The 26,932-nt window shown below is 37.2% G+C and overlaps 1 protein-coding gene across 10 annotated transcripts in view; it reads right to left on the reverse strand.

Annotated features, from left to right (window-relative positions):
* Nucleotides 1-26,932, reverse strand: part of PKP4 (plakophilin 4) — a 229,461-nt gene that overhangs the window by 135,703 nt on the left and 66,826 nt on the right. For all 10 annotated transcript variants that reach the window (XM_064382735.1, XM_012454880.3, XM_064382736.1 and 7 more), the window contains exon 2: nt 22,896-23,032. In XM_064382735.1, the coding sequence (XP_064238805.1) occupies nt 22,896-23,027 (132 nt within the window). In that variant the 5' untranslated portion in view covers nt 23,028-23,032. The remainder of the gene's footprint in view (nt 1-22,895; nt 23,033-26,932) is intronic.

Consider the following 26,932-nt stretch of genomic DNA (forward strand, 5'->3'; position numbering starts at 1 on the left):
GGAAGCTCAGTCTAGTTTAAGCCAAGTCTTATTGGGGTTCTTAAAAATATGTTAATGTGTTTTAAAAAGTCATCTATTGGCTGGGCGCGGTGGCTCACTCCTGTAATCCCAGCACTTTGGGAGGCCGAGGCGGGTGGATCACGAGGTCAAGAGATCGAGACCATCCTGGTCAACATGGTGAAACCCCGTCTCTACTAAAAATAAAAAAAATTAGCTGGGCATGGTGGCGCGTGCCTGTAATCCCAGCTACTCAGGAGGCTGAGGCAGGAGAATTGCCTGAACCCAGGAGGCGGAGGTTGCGGTGAGCCGAGGTTGTGCCATTGCACTCCAGCCTGGGTAACAAGAGCGAAACTCCACCTCCAAAAAAAAAAAGTCATCTATTGAGATATAACTTACATGCAATAAAATGCACTCATTTAAAAGACACAGTGTTACAGGTTTTACTAAATGTACACAATAATGAGCCACAGCTCCAATCAGATTTAGACTGTTTTGGTCATGCCATCACCCTGTAAAATCGCCTTAGCTCCTCTGCAGTACTGCCCTTCCCTGTTCCCCAGCTATCATGGACTTGCTTTCTGTTGTTACAGGTTAATTCTGCCTGCTCTAAAATTTCTATCAGTGGAGTAATGCAGTACATACTCTTTTATGTTTGGCTTACTTCATTCACTTTGAGATTCATCCATGGTTTATGGATGAATGATTGGCTTCTTTTCTCTTGTTGTGTTATGAATATAATTTATTAATTCACCTAGTGATAGACAATTAAGTGGTTTCTAGTATAGTGGGTATTTGTGAATAACAATGCTATGAACATTCATAGACAAGATTTTGTGTGGACATACTTTTTCTTTTATTCTTAGGTGTGACCCAGGAGAACTGCTGGGTCATATGGTAAATGTGTTTAACTTGATAAAAAATTGTCAAATTGTGTTCCAACATGGTTGTGCCATCTTACACTTACTACCACCCCCCCACCACCCAAAAATGCAAAAGTCATCTTAGGTCAGAGGTGATACAAAAATAGGTGGTAGACTGAATTTAGACTATAGGCTATAGTTTGCTCATTCCTGCTTAAGAATTTTCTATATATACGATTACATTCTTTGTGAAAAAAAGAATTTTACTTTTCCTTTCCAATGTATGTACCTTCTATTTCTTACCTTACTGCATAAAAAAGAAGCCTTTTTACTTACTGTAGCCTCTTTGTGAATCCGATCCTCTCTGACCTTTTCTTCTCTCAACTTTGAGATTTCAGCATCTCTGTAATGCTCCAGGCCTAGTTTTGTACTGTCTCCATGTGTGTAAATCACATCCCCTTGCTCTTTATCCTTAACCTGCGCCCATCTCAAAGATCCCATGCTGTTTTTTCTATGCTTATCTTCTCTCCTCTGAGCTACACTGTCTGAGAGGAAATCTTGTTCTCAAAAGTGAAATTAGCTTGAATTTGACACCTCTCTTGGGCTGCCTACTGCTACATTTTTTGGCTCATGCCCTATGGTGCTACTTCTCTCAAATACAATTTCACGTTTCTTTCCTGTGTACTGAGAAGGACAACCAAACTTTCAAATATCTTGTGATTACTTAAAAAAAAAGATCTCAAAAATCATCAGGTTTAAATATGCAGTGCTTACTATTTTTGCCATCTAACCATCTTTACCTGGGCATTTCCTGTTCGCAGGTTTCATTCTGAATGCAGTCATAGAAGAGACAGTTTTCATGATCTTGCTAAGAGAGTAAAGCAAATATCTGAAGAAAAACGATGTTTCAACAAAAGGAAACTATGTGACAAAATAAATTGGGAAAAGAACATATGGCAAAATAATCTAAAAAGGTTAATATCTGAAATCAGTCTTTTAAATTTCATTTAATACCACTTAAAGTATATTAAAATTCTTTACTTAACTAAAATTCAGTTCAAATAAAACCCAGAATAGAGATGTAAATTCAGAAAACATTTAAAAAATAATAGACAGTCAAATACAAAGAATTTAATGGGCAGTATCCAAATGTCAAAAACATATTCTGGGTACTAAAGAGATACCAATTTAATCTGAATTTACATTTTATTTGCTTCAAGATTCAAGCCAGCAAGAATAACTCAGTATCTACTACAACCAAAAATATGCTTCCAAATTTGAAATACTTTTAAAAGGCACTGCATATGAACCCTTCTTGATTAAGAGAGGAACCACATGCAGGAGAAATTGAGTCTTAGAAATTACATGACAAAAGTAATCATAATTCTTGGCATTTATGAAAATATTTTACCTTGAATTTTTACAAACACTAAACTAATTAAATTATGCAATACACATGTCATCAGTTTACAATTAGAAATAATTATGGTACCAGGTTTAAATCAAGCATAAACTTAGGGAGTAAATATGAAGATATATATGTATATAAGAATGAATAGCTATAATTATTCATGGATATGATGAGAAATGACTAGAAACCAGTTTAAATAAGTGTGAAGATTATGAATTGAATGCACATATTATTAGGAAAATCCTAACCTCTGCAACTGCTTAGACTCCATAATAGCTATGCTCTGTTATATCAGAAGTATTAGGCTCCTGAGATTTTATTAGTGCTCTACAACATTTAACAAGGGCACTTGACCTTCAGCAGTTTATAATTTAAAAGAACAGATTCATCCATTTCTCAAAATTTTAAAACTCTTCTCCAACTCCGTTTCTTTCTTGCCCTTATTTCCAAACAAAAGGGAACGCTGCTGCTGGTGGTGGGATTATACAAAGTGCAAAAAGGACAAAACAAAGGGAACAGGAAAAGAAAACCTTTGTCAAAGAAGGGAGCACAGAGGGAGAGAGTGAAGGCCCAGATGCCTGGTGGGTGAGGAAGCTGAGCCCCCAAAAGGGGAAGTGATGAAAGGCTTCCTCCTGGGCCAGCAAAAGCTAATCAGAAGGAATACACAACTGTCTTATGCCCAGTGGCTCCAACAAAGACAAAAAAGTCAAAGACTTAGGCTAGGCCTGCTCTCTTTTAACTTTTGGACTAAGAAATACAAGTGCTGATCTCTGTGGGCCCAATGGCACTGTACATTCAGTGGATGAAACCAAACCCTAGTCCTGTGAAAGAGAGTCTTTGGAGAGTAGATGGCTCTAGATGGACAGGGGACTTTCATTCACTAAGCTCCAGCTTCCTTACATGTCACTTCATGGTTACTGCTCCCTGTTTCCACCTGCAATTAAAAAGGGCCCTCTTGAGACAGTTTTTATCTTCTGAAGCTCCCAAAGATGAGGAACATGAACTCATCCAACAGATATGGGTAATAGATAAGCTGGAGTAGTGGCAGAGAAACACTCTGTATTTACCGGATTGGAGAGACAACTACATGACAATACAGGACCTTCTGGCTCCTGGTGGCAAGTTCAATTCATACCATATTCACCAGTCAGTGTAGGAAGCAAATTCATCAACCTCGCTGTCTTTTTTATGCAGTCTACCTATCATCAGAATGAAATTAATACAATATAACAAGGACTTCTCTTGTTGAGCTGAGGGAGGAGAAGATAAGAGACTATTTATCGTGGGGAAAACCAAATTAAAATTTCTAACTTGAAAATATCCAGGCCTAAATTACTCTAATCCTTATTTCTTAGTGCATAATGTTATATAATACTTCCCAAATGGAAATAAATTTATTTTTATTTTGCTGACTATAAGGATATCATAACAATGCTTTATAACAATACTTTTACAAAACTGCTTTTGGATTTCTAAGAAACTTCATTCTCCTGAGTCTTACAATGCCCCTATGCAATAGGCAGTCAACTAACTGCTCTTATCCCCATTGTCTAACAGGGAGACTGAGACTTGGAAACACTACCTGGCTGGCTGCCCTCGAGCTACAAAGCTAGGAAGTGGTTTTGCTTCACTTAAGCATGGCTCTAGTAAGCCCTGGCAAAAGCACAAGCTCTGTGAGTGGTGATGGACTAGGGGAGGGTGTGGGCTGGGGAGGACAACTCAGGCTAATTGCTTATAAATTGTGTATGACCATCAACGGCTTTAACAATCAGTTTACACCTCAGTTTCCTCCCATATGAAATAATTCTCATAATTCCTAAATTGCAAGGTGATGAGAAATTAAATGAGGTACACATGTCATCACTTGCACAGTGATACTCATAGTAAGTGTTCAATGAACAATAACTAGTATTCTAACAACAAAATTCTACTTTGCCTTTCTTGGTAAGAGTAACCAGGTACATAGAACTAACCCAGTTTCTCAGTGCTCTTCTCCCAAGTGAGTTATAACCTTTTAATGCATTACATTTGAGAACTGGCTACCCTGATCCTTTGCACTACTTAGTAATTTTTCATTTCTCTCATCTTTGAGTAAAGAGTTGTTCTGCAGAATTACAATTTCTGGATACCCAAAGTTGATCCTTTAAATGCCAATTTATTTTCTGATTTCAAACACTACTCTAGTATTATTACTTCTTCTCTGACTTATTAACCAGAATATACAGAACACACACTTTTCTTGATGACTGAAAGCACCACTACGAACATTCACAACTGCATGGAGACAACATTAGCCCTCAGACCCATCTTGTAGTTGTTCTGTCTTGTCCCCTGACATTAGACCATCAGCTGGTGCTGTCACTGTTCTTCTAATTCTGATCTTGTGTTTTCTCTTTCTTGTTCTTTGGTCCCTTCTCCTCTATTTAGCCTCTACCACTAATGTAACCAAATGTTCATATCTAAAACACATTCTACAAAAATACAAAGATAACCAAATGTTGGACAAGGTAAATAATTATTCTACTCTTAAGAAATCAAAAAGTTCAATACAGGAATTTTATTTCTTAAATTTAAACAATACTTACAGGATTTCAAAAACCAGAATATTAAGGCTTAAAAGGAAAATGAACTTAAAAATATTTTAAAATAAAAATGTGCTGCAAACACAAGAAAATAAAATTATATCCTATCCTCCATAGTACTTATTACAAATATTAAATAGTGAAACAAAATCATCTAAAAAATATAAAAATCAGAATAATGATTCTGGCTCTTTACTGAGCACTATGGAATATCCAGAACAGAACAGTCTAGTATATCTCAGTCCAGCCTGACCCTAATCTAAAGGAGGATACAGTAAAGCAAGTAGAGAAGAGAGCAGAGGAGCAACCAAGCTCAGGTGCCAGGACACCCACACTCTTCCAAAGCAGACTGTGGCAGAAACTGCTAGTTGTTTAGGGTCATTTTAGCTTAACACATGGTTGCTCACTGGAGCCTGCAATTCCCAGCTTCTGGGGAAGCTTGCAGCCATGAGACCAAGTTCTAGCATGTGAGGAACAAGCCTCTTCTAGACAGTGCTTTTCTAAAGGAATGCATCTGCCCCCATAGTTCTTTACCCCTACCTGCTGCCTGGAACCTAATGACACCTGGCAGCTACCTCAGACCCAGAGATGGCAACTTTGCAGCAAAGCTGCCCTGGATAGGTCTGGACTACCGCTCTCTGTACTGTATCATAAGAAATATATTCTCATCATGTTTAAGCCAAGGTATTTTGATGCCTCATTGTTACAGCTGCAAAAATTAAAGCCCACTTAACACATAGTTTTACAACAGGCCTGACTGTTTTAATGTCTAGCTGCCTCAACTCCTGTCCTAAAGCTTAGAACCACCTAGTAAGAGATGTTCCTAAACAAAGTACATTCTGAGCACCTTTACTGGGTTGTAAGCATCTTTGGGGGATTACGAATCTCGAAGGCTGAGACTATCTCCCCTATACCCTTTTATTTCTCTGAAACTGTCTAACACAGAGCCGACTGAGGGAAGGAGGAGTAAGATAAATAAGTTTAAGCTGTAGGCTTTAGGGCCAGACAGGCCCCTGGAATTGAATTCCTCTGGCTTTAACCAGATGTTCAAAGTAACAGCTGAATGTTCCATTCTAGAAATCAAGGTTTGTGCTCTAGGAGGGGTAGAAAGAATAAGTTCAAGCTGTAGGCTTTAGGGTCAGACATCGTCCACCCCACCCCTACCCCCCGGAATTGAATCCCTTGGCAATCCCTGGGCTTTAACCAGATGTTCAAATTCAGTTATCCAACAAACATCAGTTGAATGTCCCATTATAGAAATCAAGGTTTGTGCTCTGTATGATGGTATTTACATTCTGGTAAACGAAGTTTTCACAAAATCCCTAAGCCGCAGCTTCAGTGTAAAATGAGGATAATAATGGCAACAAATTTAAAGGACTGTTGGGAGATTCAATGAGGTGAGGCATAGACAGTGCTTAGTCAGTGCCAGGCACGTTGGCATTCAACTATATTAATAATTAAGAATTTTCAATAATTTTATAAATACTCACAGAAATATCACATCAATACCCAGTAGGAAAAAGAAGTCAGGGAATTCTATGTCCAATCAGTTTGCTATTCATTATTTGTAATGTCTTATTTTTCTTATCTTGTCATCTGTTGACAAGAATTCTAAACCTGTCTTCTAGGCAAATAAGGACATACTGAAGATATTATAGAGCACTTGGGAGCTAATATTAAAAATCAAAAATGTTAAAAATGCTCAAGAATGAATTCTTCTTTATTAAGTGAACAGATTCTTATCAATAAGATGGGTTGGGAATCTTCTTTAAGGAGCTCAAAATAGAACACTGCCCATCTCCCATGGGAGCACATCAAGTTGCTTCAGCACATCACCCTGCACTGGATCTAAGCTCATCCTTATGCCCAGCCACAGTTCATATTCTCATAACAATTAATACATCTCAGATCCAGCAGAGAGCTCTTGCAGAACAATCACATTACATTATTTTGAACTGCAGAATGTTCAAATGCATTTCAGGTAAGGAGGAGTCCTAGAGCAGATCCCAACAGAATAAAAGGGAGATTGGGAATTGAAGATCTCTGGTAGATGAAGATGAAAAACCTAATGCTCTACAGGAAACAAACAGCAACAGGGTAAACACTACTACACAGGGTGGTGGCTTCATTTTGCTATAGCAATTTCAGGGGCAATCAGATCTGAATGCCAGATTTATCACTATAATCCCCAAAGAATGATAAAACTTTAATATTTATGAATAGCTCTGCTTCTTATAGGTACCTGACCACCTACTAAGTATCAAGTACTTTATTATTAGCATTTTAAATGTTTGGACTAGGTGAAGCCTCATAACAGCCTAGAAACTGGGTATTGTTATTATAATTTTAAAGAGGAAACAGGCTATGAGAAGTTAAGGGGCTCACTCAATAGAATAAAGTCATTTGTAGGAGTCTGGATTTGAATCCAGGTCTGTTTGACATCAATGCCTGCATTCTTCTCACCGGATCAAGATGCATTTAAGAACTCTACTAAGTTCTTCAGAAGAGTACAGGGAAACACTGTAAGAGTTTACTGATGAGTCAGAATTATTGAATTATCACCATTGTTATAGTGAACCCCAAGTTTCTCTTAAAAGAATCAGTATGTCAGTATGTTCAACTCTCTTATTCTTTCCCTATTTTAAAAGTTTAGCTTCCTTGTAATTCCAGTAAACAACCTTCTCCACTGGTTCTCATCAGTAGTTCACATCTGTTCCCCTGGCCCCCAGCTCCATCCTGACTCATCCTTATCACCTGCTCCAGTCACCTGCTCTGGTCTTCTTTGACCTAGGTCACCCTGGCTACCTGCTCTGACCTGCCCGTAACTGTCCTTCCTGCCAAAACACCTGCCCTGCCATTCTAGCTTGGACCCCTGCTCTCTTTAAAATAGCCAATCAGGATTAGTCTAGCTTATTTGGTCTAACCTAGCTAAAAGGGAATGACACAGCAGTAGGGATGACCTCCGTCAGCCATAAGTACCCCTTCCCTCCTTGCCCAAGCGTGTGGCCACCATTGCTCCATCTGTACACCGCACCCTTCTACAGAAGTAAACTGCCTTGCTGAGAGGATTTATTTTTGAGTGTTCTTTCTTTTGCAGCATCGAAATTTTACTTATAACACTATTATAATAATAAAGGTAACACTTTAAAATATTCTCTGTGGTATAATATCCCAAGACATACTGAAGCCCCTGGGGTCCATGCACCTCGTCTAGAAGGTCCTGGGGGCTGGCTGGTGGTGAGAATGCCCTGGTTGATCAGCTTACCCAGTAGCACCTCCAGAGGGCTCAGCCGAAGGAACTGGGAGACAGCTCAGTTTTCTTTGTTCACAGCCTCCTCTGACTGGCTCTGGGTAGCCATTTGACATTTGTGTTTCTGAGTGGTCAGAGGGCTAGTGCTTCCTGCTTGCCAATGCTAATCTGCCATGGGAATCAAAATTCACTGTACTGGTTGACATAGTTTTCTCAAAACGTTCTAAAGTCTTATTTAGGGCTTATTTTGGACAGTCAAAATGCTAGCTAAAACAGTCACAGAATAGCAAGACCTTGCAACCAGATCTTGTGCTCTGCAATATTTTGTGGCCTATCCACTCTATAGTGCATTTCTAGTCAGCCTGGATAAAGGAGTATGAAGCTGGGACATATTTTTTTTAACATGCAAGAATTGTATTGGAAATGGCTCCATATTTTTTGCATAATGCTAGTCATAAAATAAGACAGTCCTAATTACTACATTTACCTTCTTCTGTGTAGGAATATATCACAAGGAATATTTAGAGGATACCGACGTGAGCTCTGCCAGTTCAAATAAATCAGTGAGAGTGATTACAGTTGGCTTTGGATTGCATCCAGGTTACAGAAGGCAAGAATAGATTAGCGGTATGTGCCATCAGAGCAGGGACAAACTCTTGACTTTGTAAAAGTCTCAGTATTCTTCAAGCTTAGACATGACTTATTAAGGCTACATTTTCAATGAAATATTGATGGGAGCATTTAAAAGCTGGAAAATACAATCTTGTCAATAGAGATGCTCCCCAACTCCCCAAAAGATGTGTGATATCATTTCAAAATAGAATTTAAGTCTGCTGTCACCAGTATTTTGGGTTAGAGGGGGCAAAGTCTGCACAAGCAAAAGTAGCCCAAGTTTGGTGTGGTCCTATAGTCCAGGTTCAAGGACCACCATTTCTCTTTAGAAACAAAAAAGATTCACATTTGAATGAATTTGTTTTGGCTGCTAATTTTGTAAAGAATTGACTTTTTTAATAGCAAGGAAAAAAGTATTAGGTAAAAGTTATACATGTCTTGAGAAAACTTCTTTTTCTGAGACAGGGTCTTGCTTGGTCATCCAGGCTGCAATACAGAAGAGATCCTAGATCACTGCAGTCTTGAAATCCTTGGCACAAGCTGTTCTCCTGCCTCAGCCTTCCAAGTGTCTGGAACTACAGGCACGTGGTCGTGGTGATTTGGAGTAGGTGGGACTACAGGCATATATGTGCCACGATGCTCAGCTAAATAAATATATTCTCCTGACTTCAAGAGATCCTCTTGCCTCAGCCTCCCCAAGTATTGAGATTACAGGTATGAATCACTGTGCCTAGTAGAGGAAACTTCTAGGTTTTTATTTGGATATCTCCTCCCTGCCAGTATACCATCTTGAGGGGATGGGCTTTTTAATTCCTCTCTCACTTCTCATAGATAATATAAATGTGAATTTGATATTCATTAGTATGCTTCTATTTTGTTTCATGAAACACTAACATTTTCAACAAACACGTACTCAACAAGTACTGAACACTAACTAGCACCAGAGTTCATTCTCATCTCTAAAATACAGTGGAAAACATGTTTGGAGTTTACATACTGAAGTGGGACAGTCCAGAAAACGGAGGTCAGGCGTGGTGGCTCACACCTGTAATCCCAGCACTTTGGGAGACAGAGGTGGTATCACTCAAGGTTAGGAGTTCGAGACCAGCCTGGAAACATGGTGAAATCTTGACTCTACTAAAAATACAAAAATTAGCTGGGCATGGTGGCGGGTACCTGTAATCCTATCTACTCATGAGGCTGAGGCAAGAGAACTGCTTGTACCCAGGAAAAGAAAATGGGGTATTTTATATACTTGTGTTTAACTTTTTTAAAAAAATTAACTTCCTTCTCTTATGTAACATACTTTGTGGAACTCCCTCCAAGGCAACAGATAAAGATATATGTGAGCAATCTCTTAATGAGATTTCTGAATATATTCTGTAAAGCTATTTGGAAAGAGTTGGATTTGCATGATTACTTTAGGATGACACAACCCATATCTCCAAGAGTCCAGACAGACACTGACCTTTTCCATCAGCTTCTGAAATATCTTGACCGCATAAAGCTGTCAGGCATGTGAGCAAACTTTTGCCTCGCCCTTTGGCTAGAATCCTTACCGTGGGGCCAAGTCTTAGCCTGAGCCTTCTATCTATGAGTATTCCTCAGTCTGGATCCATATCCCTCATAAGTGGCTAAAACATGCTGTTTCCACTACCATTCTACATATGATCTCAAGGATAACAACTGGAGAATGTTAACTGAACACTTATTCTTAGCAGAATTGGAACCATTACCCTCATTTTACAAATAAGGACACCGGAGACTCCACCCAAAGTAACCTGCTTAAAGTTATACACCTTAGCAGGTATGCAGGTGGGAGTTCCTGCACTTAACCCCTGTGTTCTATGATACCCTTCTGGATATGAAAACTGCTATTGTGGTCATACTAAATATTCCATTTATTTTTTAAGCAAGGCAATCTAGTTTCTCAACCATCGTTCATTTGACAAGTTTTCGATATCTTGCAATCTATACAAACTTGTTTTCTTTCTGTCAACCTTAGCCTATGGAAACTTTTTATTATTATTATTATTATTATTACTGTGATAATAAAAATGCCACTTTTGTTATCTTTCATCCTAAATCACCATTTTATTGTGTGGCTTTAGAATTTTTATGAAATACTCCATGCTTTTCATAAGCAATTTGTAAAATACAGGGGGAAACTTATAAGACATCTATTCAACATTTAGGAGTATCTTTATTTTATTAGTGAGTGCATATGTGTTTGGATACACACATGAATGTGTATTTCCATAGAAAAATTGGATCATTCCATAACCATTTTTAAGACCTTTACTACAGATCATTACTTTCCAAAATGGTTTTGCCAACTGTACTGGCTCTGATACCACATGAAATTGCCCTGCCCACATCAGTACACCCACACAATTTTATCTTTAATTTTGTTGTGGCCAGTGAGATAAGCAGATATATTCTCAGTATGTCAATGTCTATTTCTGTGATTACTAGTAAGGTAAAACATTATTTCACATGCATATTAGTCATTAATACTTCTTTTCACAATTGTTAGTTGATGTTGAATACTCCCTTTTTACTAGGTGGTCACTGTTTTGCCTTACTGATTTGTAAGTAAGACAAATAAGTACTGATTTACTCTGCACAGACTGCATTCATTTATTTGTTCACTCATTTGATAGGTACCTACCTGCCAAAGCCCTGTTGTTTACTTTCTCCCTTGCTTAGAACACAATTCTTATCCTGTGTAGCCAAAAACATATCTGAGAATTGCCTTACAAGACTTTTTCAAGTGAGTCCATATTTTACCATATCTAAAATCACATGATCAATACTGATATTTTAAGTACAATTAAAACAGTACTCATGGGTCAAAGATGGTAACATGTATAGGAATTTGATCTCAGCTTAAACCTCAGGGTTTGTCTTTGCAAATTCAAAATGCCAACAACCTATGACATAAGTTATTACATAAAGTCTATTAATCTGAATTATTTGAAATAATACATAGCTTATGTACTATAAGAAGCAGGAAAGCAGAGAACTTCTAATTGACTAACACCCAATAACCCTTGATTCCTCGTTTGGAACCTTAATGAAGAAAAGATCCACTAGTAATTGTATACTATGAATTTCTCATTTTTGAGTCTTTAATTCTTCCCTAAATTAGGGAACAAATCCTTCATTACCAAAAAGAGTAAACCGGTGGGGGGGGGGGGGCGGAGGTGGGTGGGAAGAGTGAACACATTTCATGAATCCTTGAATGTCTGAGAATATCTTTTCAATCCTTCACATATTAAAGACAATTGAGCTGGGTATAAATTCTTGGATTACAAGCGCTTTCCCTCAAAAGTCTATATACATTGCTCTAATCTTCTCTGAAATTTAGTGTTTCACTGAAGCCTGATTTTACCTTTGTAGATAAACTACTTCTTTTATACGAATTGTAAAGTTTTGTTCTTTCTTCTCTTTGTAAATATAAAATTTTATAAAGGTAATTCCTAGACAGGTCTTTGTTCCACAGGAGGTGCTTGGGATGTAATGATTGCTTTAAATGTATACACTCAGGGCTTTATTTTCTGCTCAGAAAAACTGTTTTTAAATTATACTTAAGTACTGCTTCTCTTCTAACTACTCTAAAATCCTTCTCCAGAAAACCCACAATGTTTTCATAGATCTACTTTCTATGGCCTCCGTGTCTAGAATTTGTTACAACATTTTTGTTCTTTTCTTCTATATTTCAGGATAAGGTCTCACATGCTTGTCACCATGAATGCTCAATTTTCCTTTGTATGCATTCTTCCCTTTATTGACTCCACTGCAGATTTTGATTGTTTAGTATGTATATCTGGCATAAGATTGCCCGGATATGAATCTCATATTCCCTATTTATTAACTATGTAAGTTTGAGCAAGGTACTCAACTTTTCTGAGCTTAGTTTCCCCATCTGTAAATAGTGGTAATAATAATACTGACCTGTGAAAATCAGGGTTTTTAGTTATAAGCACCAGAAAACACTCTGGCTAATTTAAGGATAAAAATATTTACTGAAGGATATTACACAGTTCACTACTATATATTACCCAATAAAGCCTATAAAGGTAGGAAAATGTATGGAACAAAGAAATTGAGATGAGATGTTCAGTGGCCAAAATAATCTGTAGGACTTTTTACTGAATTAACTCCAAAATTTGTGATAAAGAACACAGAAGATCTTCCATTTACACAATTCAGTACAATGCCTGGTACATAGTAAGTACTCAATAAACGTTAGCTGTTAGTCTCCTACTGGATTTCTATTCCATAGACATCACTGATTCTTATATCTTACTCATAATTACAATTTTTCTAGATTTGCCACTTGTTTCCTGTTGTGGTAGCAGCAGCAGCAGTAGTAATGGTGGTGGTGGTGGTAGTAAGAGTAGTAGTAAGGTGAATAGAGACAGCAATTTAGCTGCATCAAAGAGCAGCAAGCAGTAAAGCAATGAAGGGTCTTTGTTCGCACAATGGCAGACCTGTCATAGATGATCCATCCATTGCGTTTCTGATCTACTGGTTTTAAAGTAAGAAGAGCATTCTCCAACTCTGACAAATGTCTTAATAGGTTTTTAGTGGGAAATTGAAGTTTTATCCAGGGTTAAGAAGTTTGTGTTTTTTAAAAAAATTATTCAACTAGATAAAATAGTCCCACATCAATAAAACACATTTGCCCAATTCTGTAGTGCAGATCAAATGAGCAAAGTGCAACAGTATTCTGTTCAGTACCCAAAACTATACAAATATGTTTCATAGTCTTACCCATAGGCCTTCAAATCTTCTAATCAATCAGCTTAGAATGATGTCAACAGCAGCAATCACTAAGATTATTTTTCACACAATAGTTTAATAAGAATTTGCCTTTTCATTATTCTTTGCTAACTGAAATAAAATCAAAATCTTGCTTTTAAGAGCTTACATTATAGAAAAATAAAATTATTTATCTTATTACGGAACAAACGAGAAAGTGAGACAATGGGAGGACTCCTGTAAGTATCGTCTCTTCCCATCATCCTAGACTTAAACCAGGGAACATATAAGGAAGCTAAGGTTGTGAATGAAAAAAGGTGTTAGTTGACTCTTCAGTTGGGCATAAGGGCTTATTTTTAAAATAATTTATGGAAATATTTTCAAAAGCAGAGAAATCATGGCTTATGTCAACTTTGTGATAGAAAGGTATTTCTAAAGGAGTACTTTTAATATGGAAATACTATATATGGATGAAATAGTAAGAATTATTAATTCTGTCAAAATAGTTTATTAGAAGGCCATAGGCAGTGGTTAAGATCTTAATCTTGGTTTAGGCTAAAGGAAAATCTGTAAATGAGATATATGCCTATTAGGGTAGATGATAACACAGGATGAATACTTTACTGATGCCATGTTGCTTTATAGGAATTTTCATATGAAAAAGACTACAAGTTAAAATACTAAACAGTCTATAAATTGAAATGCTTTGAACTCCAATTTTTAAAGGAAAATTAAATTTTCTTTCAAAAGCCACATAGATTGAAATTCTAAGTATACTTTTAATTTATGATAGCTATTTTCATATTTGAAATATAATTATATAATTGCATAGTATGTTATTTGTCTTTAAATTTCAATAATGTGTTAATTCAATTTGCTTGCAGACTGTTTCTACTTTGTGTAACTCCTACATTATTAAGGTTTGGCTGCATAAAAACTCAAGATTCTGTAAGCTAAGACATAGATTTGTCTTTGAACTACTTGAAAAGAACTTTACATTTTAAATGATCTTTCTTAGGAATGCCTGAAATAAAATAACCATATCCCAAATTACTTTGCTGAGGTACAAGCAGATCTGATCACTTTGGGAATAATACATTCATAAAATATAAACAGATGAAGTAAGACCATATGGACACATTTTTGCAAAGTAACAAAAATGGCAATTTAGAAATTGGGAGCCCTTAAACATGAAGATAGGCACTGGATAGGCTATGTTTTGCAATAGCTATGGAATAAATTTAAGGTTATACCTAAAGGGAAAAATATGTTTCCAAAATATTTTTCTCTCCAGAAGTGATTCTAAAAAGAAAAACGATCATGCAAAGCAGAGAATTCAATGCTGAATGATTCTCTCATCCATTGAATCTCACCAACTTAGCTGTCACTCATTTCAAATTTAACAGCATAAAGTTTGCATGTACAGGGGGAAATTATTCCATATATTCATAATTTAACTCTGAAAAGAAATTGTAAACTGGATTATTCAACTGAAAAGGAAATTATAATTTTAAACATGCAAAGTCAGGGTTGGCTTTAAGTGCTAACAAAGAAAAAATATTCTATTATTTTCAAATGTAAACAAAACCATGCTAATTCAATGGTAAAAATTAAACAAAAATATTCTATTACTTTCAAATGTAGATAAAAGGTAATGGTAATTCAATGGTAAAAAATAAGGCTAAAAATGCCTAAGTTAACAAATTTACATGAAATACATACTGATAGCCTGTTTAAATAAAAAGGGGGCAAAAGTACACACATTCTTGTCTCTTATGGATCAATTAATGAATATTCATAACTTGTCAATTACTACATATTGAAGTATAAATACGGTTTGTGTCTCTGCAATCTTCTGAGAGTAGAAACTATATGAACTAGATCATCCTTATATGTCTGCTTATCCCCCCAACCTATTCCTTGACAAAGTGCTTTGCTCAGAGTAAGCTTTGAATAAACATTTTTTAATTAATTAAAAGCAAGCTTAATCTAAGTATGCAGGCACTGTAAGCATGTTTAGTTTTTGTTCATTAGCTGATAAGTATTTTGGGCACCTACAATGTTTTCCATGTTTGCATATGCAATCCAGTTATGTGTGAACCGCCACATGGAGTCTATTTAAGTTCATAGAATTTAAAAGTCTTTCAAATGAACCCTTCAGTGTCAATACAACCTAAAATGATGTTTCCAATGATATCAAAGAGAACAAATACTAAGTTATTCTGAATATATAATTAAGAACATATAAGACTGGAAGCTTTGCTAGCAGGTCCATCTGATCATTTATCAGACTATCAGGAAATGTAGGCAGGTAGCCAAATGCACATGTTTGTTGTTAGTTACCTCTTGGCAGTATAATTTTTTACGCTGAGAGGGACAACTTTTTTGGGGAGTGGGTAGGACTCAAATACTGAATAAACCTGTTGGCCATACTCTGTAGTATTCTTTAATCACAGGGATGCTTGAGGTGGAAAATATCCTGCATCCTTAACAAAATGAAGGGAAATGTTAAATTTTGACCATGGTACATGCAACTTAAGAGGACTGATCTCCTGAAAGCCAAGTTTTAGGGTTCAGAATTCTTTAATACAAGCCAAACAGTGTCACCAGAGCTCTGCCATTTCTCCTCATCTTGAACCTTGTTTCTATAATATTATGGAGATAAAGCTGTAAAATTTAATGATCCCACAAAAACCACTGAGATCCAATCTTATCTTGGGTTAGATGCTGCAGTTCAGGTACTGAAAACTTCACTATAGTTTACATAGTAACAACAACTGCCAGGATAATTTGCTTACCAATAGGAAAAATAATTAAGTTGTCAGGAAAAATCAGAAGTTTCAGGCATTGTACTTATCGTACAGGACTTTTAGTTAAGTGACAAACTATACTTGTTTATAGCCGAAATAAAAATTCCCTCTTCTGCATAAGGCTGAGGTGTGTCAGAGAGGACTATTTCATTGTAAATAAGCATAGGGGCCAAACAAAAGGAAGTTACAAAGGCAGGTGCCTAACAGCTGAGTCGTTTCAGTTCCAGAGGAATAAAGTAAATAATTTTACTGGAATTGGTTCACTTCTGGGCACTTTGCCATACAGGAAGGGTGTGTGATTACTGAAGCTACGATATCTATGTAAAAATGAAGTAACATCAATAGGACACAGTTGGGCTTCAGATTTCCTTATTTTATCTTCAAAAAATTAAGGATCTCTGGCTTTCATTTCACTCTTGGATATTTAAATATCACTTAAGTTATATGGACATACTGAAGACAGAATGGTTGTTTTCACAAAAGCCAGAAAATATCTTGAAAGTGGTACTCTTTAAGTGCCACACAAATGAGGAACATGCAATTTTCACTCATCAAAGATAACAATGGAAGCACACGCAGTATCTAATTTGACACCTCACAAGAGTAAGAAGAGTACATATAAAATTAACATCTTTTACCAAATCTATTCTTTGCTTACCATTTCATGCTATCTGGATTGGCCTCAACCTTAATCTAGATTCTAAGCTTCTTAAATCATTAACCAAAAATATAATGTGGTTTGTGGGCCAGGCACAGTGGTTCATGTCTGTAATCCCAGCACTTTGGGAGGCCAAGGCCGGTGGATCACCTGAGGTCAGGAGTTTGAGACCAGCCTGGCCAACATGGAGAAATCCCATCTCTACTAAAAATACAAAAATTAACCGGATGTGGTGGTGGACACCCGTAATCCCAGCTACTTTCAAGAGGCTGAGGCAGGAGAATAGCTTGAACCCAGGAGGCGTAGGTTGCAGTGAGTCCGGATCACACCACCAATGCACTCCGGGCGAATAACAGAATGAAAGTTAGAAAGCCTGAAAATTATGCCAGGTTCAAATAGAGATCTCAATTATTTAAGCAACTTTATGACAGAAGATGAAAGACTCCAGTGAATATTACAAGTGCAATTCTACAAAACCAGAAATCAACTTGCACCCTACACAGAACTGTGAAAGATACTTGCAAATCCTATCCATGATTGGCCATACTGTCCTCTTTTAAAGAGTGTTTCTAAAACCAAGGGATCATATCCAAACCATTATAAAACTACAATGTATTCTAGCAATCGATAATAATACCCTGCACATGGGCCTTGGCTTGCTGCTCCCTTGCGCCTGTGAGTGAGCATTCTGACACATCTAAGTAAGTTGCAGAGGGCAGCAGCAAGGCTCTGGATGAGCAGCGAATGTCTTATCAAACTCCAATTCCTCTGCATCCAAGCGTGTGCTGTGCATTTCAATGACAAATCAATCAGTTTAGTCTAAGGTTTTCACAGGAGAGGCAGGATCCACTTTAAGGTTTTCACAGGAGAGGCAGGATCCTTTGAGGGTACCACAGTTGTATTTCTTTCTTTCTTTTTTTGGAGACAGGTTCTCACTCAGTCACCCGGGCTGAAGTGCAGCGGCATGATCACGGCTTACTGCAGCCTTCACCTCCCAGGCTCAGGCGATTCTCCCAAGCAGCTGGGACCACAGGCGCACACCACCAGACCTAGCCCATTTTTTGGTATTTTTTGTAGAGACAGGGGTTTTGCCATGTTGCCTCGACTGGTCTTGAACTCCTGAGCTCAAGCCATCTGCCCACCTCAGCCTCTCACAGTGCTGAGATTGCAGGCATGAACCACCATGCCCAGCACTGTATTTATCTATTTATTACATGTAAGAAATTAAGCTAGGCACTAACTAGTATCAAGTTTGTCAGATATTTTTGAAAACTATCAGGAGATTCCGCCTTTCCTACATCTGTATTCATCATGGACTCCTGGATTCTTATTAGGAGTTGAGTTGAACAGTAGAACCTGCCAAAGGATGATCCTAATGACAGCCAACTGGTGGCTGAAGTTCTACTGACACTTCCTGGAATTTCAGAATCATGTCCAGGAATCACATTACTTTGTGATTCCCATGGATTGACTCTTTATTTCTATTAAAGCATAATTCTTAACATTTCTTTAGTAGTTACCCGTATCACCTGATACACATAACACTGGTGGATATTGTGTGACATCACCAAGATAACCATATCCTTTTAGTCCCTAAACTTAACTTTCAACTAAATTGGACAGATGTGAGATGAAAGTTATGACACTTATGTTGTTATCTGACCATAGATATGAAATAAAATTTTATTTTGCACTACAGAGATTGGATTTAAATCCTGTATCAATATGGATACAGTGCAATTCAAATTGTCTTAAGAAGACTGTTCAGCTGGGTGACAAGTTTTCTAGGTGCTATGAGACTTTCTTGCTGACAATGTTTCTGTGAATGTGGCTACAGGTTGTTATTTTAACAAAACTGCAAGTTGACAACAAAGTAATCAACAGTAAGTATTATCTATTCATTTCCTGCTCGAACAATCATTTATTACAGGTCTAATCTATCCCAGGCGCTGAAAGAGGGGCAACCTGTAACACAGGTATAAAACGATGTATAAAACATGGCTCTATCCTTAGGGAGCTGATTATATAAATCCAAAGACGCATACTATTAAGAGTCCTGGCAGTGGTATAAAGTGCTAAAAGAGATGAGGAGAGAGGTTCGATTTCAGGCTGGGTATGTTTCATTAAAGAGGCAGCATTTGAACAGAAGTTGCAAGGATTCTTTCTGTCTGTCAAGGAGCGAGGATTTTTCTGTACCTTCGCAGGTATGCGTCTACATGACTGACATCACTGTGAGAAGTTATCACTTCATAAAAGACAATGTAAACTCGAGCATTATGCTGAAGAACAGGAAACAGCTAGGTTCTGGCACTGGAGGATTCTAGGGAAAGCATAACCCAGTGAAGAAATATTTCATTGTTTTATGATACTCCATGTCCAATTTCAGATATTTAACAGACGAATGGTTTGTTAACAAGACTGCTATTGGTTGTTTGCCATTTCCCTTCCTACCACTTATCATGAATTGCCCAGGGGGAATATGTGTGAGGTATTTTACTGGCTTAGATGTACTTTACTGAAGAACTCAGACTTTTCCTCTCAAAATTCAGGTGAATTTTATAATATACTACTTTGCAATGCCTTAACCAAGTGCCTTGACATTATGTTTGGGGTTGCAATAAATTAGCATGTTCATTACATGTATTTTCATATGTTCTTTCTCTTAACATACACATAAAACTGTATGTTTATTATACAGTTTTTGTGAGACCAATATGAAGTTTTTAAAGTTTAATGTCTACATAAGTAAACTACTGTCACAGCATAAACACTGCTCAATATTCAGAAAGTTTGTTTTCTGCTATCAACGTCCAAAAAAAGGGCTCACTGAATCTTTAGCCATGCTCAGAAGTGGAACCATTAGCTCCTCCTGAGATGAGCCTTTTCTTCTTATGCATAAGTGATGACAATAGTAATGTTAGCCCTTACTAAGTGACAGGTACTGGAAGCATTTTACCTATGTTAATTTAAGGTCCTCACTATTATTACCCCCATCTTACAAATGAGCAAACTGACAACAGAAAGGTTAAGTAATATTTCCAAGATCACATGGGCAGCAGAGAAAACAGAATGGAAACCTAGTCCATCTACCCAGTTGCAGTGACAGGGTCCCTTCCTTTTGTGACCTAAGGAAACACCATTCCTAAGACACACAACTAAACAAGGTCTGTTCTTTGAGATCAATAGAGTGGATACCATTATGGCATGGCACTGAGGCATTTTTTAAAAATAATAATTATTATTATTTTTATTATGGGCCAGGTACAGTGGGTCACACCTATAATCCTCACAGTTTAGAGAAAATGATGCAGGAGGATTGCATGAGGCCAGGAGTTTGAAACCAGCCTGGGCAAAACAGTGAGACCCCATCTCCACAAAAAAAATTGAAAACTAAAAATTAGCCAGGTGCAGTGGTGCACGCTTGTAATCCTAGTTACTCAGGAGGCTGAGGTGGGAGGATTGCTTGAGCCCAGGAGTTTGAAGCTGCAGTGAGCTAAGAAGATGACACTGTACTCCATCCTGGAAAACAAAGCAAGACTCCATCTCTAAAAAGTAATAATTATGCATCCCATCTAAGAATATTGCTCTTTTGGATATAAAACATGATTAACATTTATTACAATTACATGTAACAGTGGGCTAAGAGTGTCACACTCTGACTAGTAAATTTTAAAATCAAACATAAAAGGTGAATAGTAATTCATTTTCTTATTTGGATCTAACTTTTCTGTGCTCTATCCCATTGGGTAGATGACAGGAAGTGGCATATTTCAGGATAGTCTTAGGAAATTTTTACTCCAACTATATTTTGCTTGGTGCCACAAAAATTGCAGGGGAGCTATTTAAAACCAGGAGAGTATCTTGGGAAAAGACACAGATGTGGTGGTGTCCTGGGTTAACAAGTGAAATGCTAAGTACTTACAATTTTTAAAAGAAATTATGTGTAAAATTGCAAATATATATTAATAAACTCAAATTTCTCAGGACAGGAACAGAACCAAACTAGAGTATATCATCCCACTAACTAAATAATCGTTATATGTAATCACTTTTAATACATAAGACAAATACATTTTTGGGTGCCTTGAGAAACTGGAACCCTTCTTACCATCTCCCACAAAATATTCATTCAGAACACTTACTGCCAAAAGATAAAATTTTGAAGTCATTTGAGGTCATCAAGGAATTCTACTGTCAAAATCTTAACAAGTTTCCTTATTTTCTTACATGTAGGGTATGTGGTCTCAAGGTACAAACAGAAAGTTCTCAATGCTATGTTTACTGCACACAGTTAATAGTTTTAAGTCAGTTGTAAACATTTTGATACATTGACCATGTTTCACCAAAACACAGTATATATAAGAGCCCCAAGTAAATCAGAGCCTTCTCATCTTACAGTTCCATGGGTCAAATCCTGACAACTACAAAGTGCTATCAAAGAGTCCTTTCTTCTCCCCTAAAGATGATAGAAGCTTAAACATTCTATAGTTTGGTAGAAGACAAAAACTGTACTGACTATATCTTGTACCTTCTCAAACTCTTAGTATGTGGAAAGTTTAAAAACTTCAAATTTAATTGAGGAATAAAAAATACTTTGATATCTTGTTCCTAGAATAAACTGTGAAATAATTTTTCTTGAAAACAGTTCTAACATCAGACATGTGTCATAGTTATGAAGCAATCTTTCATGCTACATTCCAAGTTACAGCAAATGGTACAATAAGATATTAAATGTTTCCTTAATCTTCGTCATCATTAGTCATTTGAATTCCTGATACTGACTTTTAAAGAAATATAAGAGCAAATACAACATTATCTCTCTTGAGAAAAAAAATCCAGTGGCTTAATCATATGATTTTTTATAAAAATTTATCTTAAATTATTTCAACCAAATAACCCTCACAAGGGACATATAATGTTTTTTAAAGAAAAGAGACAGGAAAAAAAAAACAAAAACTATCCCTGGAACTTTAAACTTTTTTTTTAGATGGAGTTTCACTCTTGTTACCCAGGCTGGAGTGCAATGGCGCGATCTCGGCTCACCGCAACCTCCGTTTCCTGGGTTCAGGCGATTCTTCTGCCTCAGCCTCCTGGGTAGCTGGGATTACAGGCACGCGCCACCATGCCCAGCTAATTTTTTGTATTTTTAGTAGAGACGGGGTTTCACCATGTTGACCAGGATGGTCTCGATCTCTTGACCTCGTGATCCAACCGCCTCGGCCTCCCAAAGTGCTGGGATTACAGGCGTGAGCCACCGCGCCCGGTCCGGAACTTTAAATTTACATTTACCTTATTAAGCTTTTAAACTTTAAAAAATTAAAATCCCAGAATTTCAATTTCTCTAAGCACAACAGATAAGATCTAATACAGAAGGTTACTTGGGTTTGAAGGATAAAGAGTATTAATGCCTTAAAAAAATCAACAAACATGACATTGAAGCAAACTGGCACAGTTCGACAAGTTTTAGAACATTAGCTCACAAATGAATATACTTAAATTTAGACAAACACACAAATATAGCCTTTATCCAAAAATCACAAAGACAACCCTATATACTACCTATGTTAAAATGTTCAAAATACCTAATGCTATTACAGGCCTCAGGTTGCCAGAGTCCTGATAGAAAAGCAAGCACTGAGAACTATGCTTTACACAGCTTTGCGTGCATGCACACACTCTGCAATGTGGAAGAGACAGAGACACCGATCACCATCGAGATTGTCCTTACTTGCAGACGCACAAGTATCCTGCATGTTCCGATTCTGACTGGCACCTGGAGCGGCTCTACATGCCAGTCATCCCAATGTACTCAGGGATGTAAACACCTTATAATTAGAAAACGTGAAGGCGTCAAGGACATTAGACAAATTTAAAACACAGCCAAAGATTAATTTTTAAAGGCATTAAAGAAATAATTCATTGCCAATTTCAATAAGAGGATGTACCTGCTCCTTCACGGACGCTAGAATAGTGGTGGCTGTGGTCTCGGGTTCCATGCCTGGGCCAGTGGAGGCAGCTTCCTGGCGGGTCTGTGGTTGTCCCTCCTCCACCAATGAGGCCTGCTCAGGAGCTGGCATTCCTCCTGCAATCAAGCAGGCAAAGGATTAATACTTTCTTCTGGGCTCCCTTGCAGAAACTGAGGATTTGCAGATGGTTCCTAGCAACTACAGTAGACTACAGTCTACACCCCATGATCAAAAACTTGTTAAATTACTAAATTTTCTAAAGAGGTAATCAATAAGTAAATATGACTAACTTATCAAGAAACTAAATAATAAACACTCTAGATTGCTATAGGGGTCTGTTTTCAAAGTAATACGCACACACAAAGAGATCTACAAATGTTAACTGATATGAGAAGAATGTTTTACCAATTGCAGAAGAGATTTTTGCAACAGAAAAGACAAAAAGAGTTTAAAACCTAAAGAAGGCTTAAAAAATAAAACACTGCTTATTCAATTGAAATATAATATATTAATAACTAGCAACAAGGTCATCCTTGGTGGAGTCTTATAGCTAGCTTGGTTTCTTTAGAAGAATCTGATTATTCAAAGATAACAATGACTAGGAATGTGGCGTTGAAAAGAAAATCTACTTTTTAGGCCCATAGCTTATAACAGAAGAATAGGTTCTTGGCAAGAGATAGAGTGCCTTTCCTAAGACAACACATAGAGCAGTGTGTTTGCCAAGAGACTTACTGATCTGACGTGGACTTTCTACAATTTTGGAAAATAGGGGGAAAAAATGCTTGCATTTGTATAAAAAATGTTATACAAATTTTAATAACTCATGTACATCAGTCTCTGTCTTTTGAGCACAGTCTTCATCATACCATCACATTAGCCTAGTGCCTGGCATATGAAATGGTACTCAATTAATGTTCACTAAATAAATACATGAATGAAAGATAATATACTTTCACTGTCTTATTCCAGTCATTAGGCAAATCCCACCAAGTCCTAAGATGCCTGAGAGACCCTATCTGTTTAGATGTGTCACTATGTATATTCATACAGAGACATTTGAGACTATAAATATTTTTCTCAACATTCTTCAGTTTTCTCTTGCAAATTACTCTACTATTATATTTCAATTTATAATCAATTAACTTCCACAGACTTCAATTCTACAGTTTGATCTGGGACCTTTTTCCCCATTCCCTTGAATTTCAATGTCAGTCTTCTGTTTCCAAAATAATAATCCATAAGTAAAAGGGGAGATGTACATACTCTCTGAGCTCCCATCTTCTTCCCTACTCTCCTGGCTTCCACATTAGTGGAAAGGGTCTAAGTTTCAGGTTTCTGCTGGTGGTTGTTTTATTCTTGTCATATTAACAGGCATAAATGGACAGTGCGTCTGACTGGTTTATCTGTGCATTCCCCCCCGACACTAGCCTCATGAATTCTCATTTTCATGGCGCATTAAGACCTAAATAGCAAGCAGGATCTGCTCAAGTATGAACAGTAGAAGGATCCTGAGGCATGAGATGAGAGGGTCTAGGGTCAAAACCTAAGTGCCCTGGGGCAAGTTTCTAGCTCGCTGAGCCTCACTTCCTTGCCAATAAAAATGGCTAGTTCTTTATACACTGTAATAACTTTACAGCAATCTATATTTTTTAGTATATGTGGAATGCTTGAGATGTAAAACAAATATTAACTGAATAAAATTCTTTCTCTATCAAGTACTCATTAAAGAGAAAATAAAAGGTCTATAAAGAAAAAAAATGCTACACAAAGATCCTAGATTAGCATTTAAGGCAAGTAAAGATATAAAAGTATTCCAGCCATTGAAAAATTACACACCTTAAAATAAGCAGATGGTTGCAAAGAACAAAAATGTTACTATGCAACAGTGAAACAAATAATGCCAAGAACCAAAAATTTTAAATGTCAAGAGTATAATATCATGAAACAACCAGTGGGTAAGAAGAAAAAGAGAAGGAAAAATTCAGTTAACAAAGAGAAGTTGAGAAAAGGAGAAATAGAAGGGTCACTGGGGAAGTAACTATTAATATAGAAGGATCCTTACTGTTAAAAAGATGTAGAATGACGCTATTGTAATTGTACTATATCACCATGAAGATATCATACTTAATTTCACAACATTTATCTTGCTGACCCTGCTTCCCAGGACCAATGAACCTAGAGGAGCATTTTCTGCGGACCACTCTCTCAGGGTCACTGACCATCAGGAAGCTCATCAGCTAGCTGACACAGCAACACAGGATCAAGGCAAAGAGGGTCAGAGAGCTTGTAACTGTGTAAAAGAAACTAATACAATGCTGACAAACTTGGGAGGAAAGGAAATTTTCATAGGCATGGATGATATCTATTCTGATTCCTCAAAGGTTAGGACACATCACAGGCAACCATGAACAGTCACTGGATGAGGAGCAAAGCCAATGGTACCTGTCATTACTGAGGGTGACACTTCCCTACCCCTCATCTCTGGAGCAGTGTCAAAATGCCACAACCAACATGGAGCAGGCAAGGGATACCATTGGGCTGACAAGTTATAAACCTATGAAGGTTTTCTATTCATTTTCTTGTAGTTTTCATAATTGTAAGATCATTTAATAAACTGGAAAATATCAAGCTAAGATTGGAGTCACATAATAATATTATTGCTCCATTCCACTGGCAAAAAAAAAAAAAAAGAGTACTTATATCCTAAAGAGACTGTGAGAAATTAGGCCTCAAGCTTCCCTCAGTGAACTCAATTTGCCTGATTTGAGTGACCACATTGAGGAGACCTGAGAAATTTTACAGATAGGTTGCTGAACCATTTTTGAGGGTTCTACAGAGAATGAAGATGTGCCAGCAAATTGGAAGGAGGAAAATGCCATGGCTGTTTTTGGAAAAAGAGAAGGTAGACTCTTCACATTACAAGTTACAGAGCTAGACACAGATCTTGGGTGAGATTCTTTAAAGGATTTTATCCAAGAGGTGATTTGTCAGAACTAAAATGAGGCACCAAAGAAAAGTCATGTTAAGCTGGTCTAGTTTCTGTCTGCAGCAGTGTAACTATGGAAATGCAGTGTTGCCCAAACTCTGGTAGGCGTGTATGATATTAGAGGTCCCCCATGACATTGTTATTAACATAGAAATGGGGCTGGAATAAGGGCAACCACTGACTTCAACAATCTATAAACAGATGAATGAAATACATCAATCTATAGAAGTTTCTAATGTAATGCCAGAATTCTGACCTTGACCCAACCCTACTAAATGTTCTAGCCATGATATCAATACAAGTCATACACAAGTTCTTCAATGACTAAGAAGAATATTGAATTTACCAGATGAACATAAAATTAAAATATATAAAAAAAAATACTGCTACACTGCAGTAATGAGCTGCCTCTAATGAGATTAAAAGTAACAGGAATAAATACAAGGTCCTGTATTTAGGTTAGCTCAGCAGCACATTGGGAAAGAAATGTAGGCATTTCAGGTTCGAGAGCAAAATAAGTGAACCATAAGTGAAACAAGGCTGCCCAAATCTAAGGTGATCTCATGCTGTGTTGATATAAGTCGTTAGGAATGATAAAAAGGGGGTAAGTGAGCTTACAACTTTCCTTCAGGCTCCTTGGGACATAACTACTTCCAGTTAAGGATGGCACATTAACAGGAATGGACACAGTGTATCCATTCAAGAGATGATGAGTTGGGTGTTAAAGGGATCCAGTCATTATTTCCAAGCAAGGGGACAGGGAGGATGTGAATGACACAGCTCCTGTTCTTCATGAGCTCAAAGCTCACTGGGAGACATGAGAGGGGCAGTTAACGGAACAAGAAGAGAAAGTTTGACCTGAAGAAGAGAAATCCAATGTTGACAAGCAGGTGCCTATAAGCCTCTGAAGGAGGCTTTTTAGGTTATAATCCCAAGAGTCAGACTAAAAACTAATGGTTTTGTAACAAACGTGTATTAACCTATATTATTACTATCTTTATATTTGGAATCAAAGTTAAAGACTGGAGCA

The sequence above is a fragment of the Aotus nancymaae genome, unplaced genomic scaffold (assembly GCF_030222135.1).
Source record: "Aotus nancymaae isolate 86718 unplaced genomic scaffold, 86718_ANA_hifiasm-v0.15.2.pri h1tg000029l, whole genome shotgun sequence".
Taxonomy (NCBI): domain Eukaryota; kingdom Metazoa; phylum Chordata; class Mammalia; order Primates; family Aotidae; genus Aotus; species Aotus nancymaae.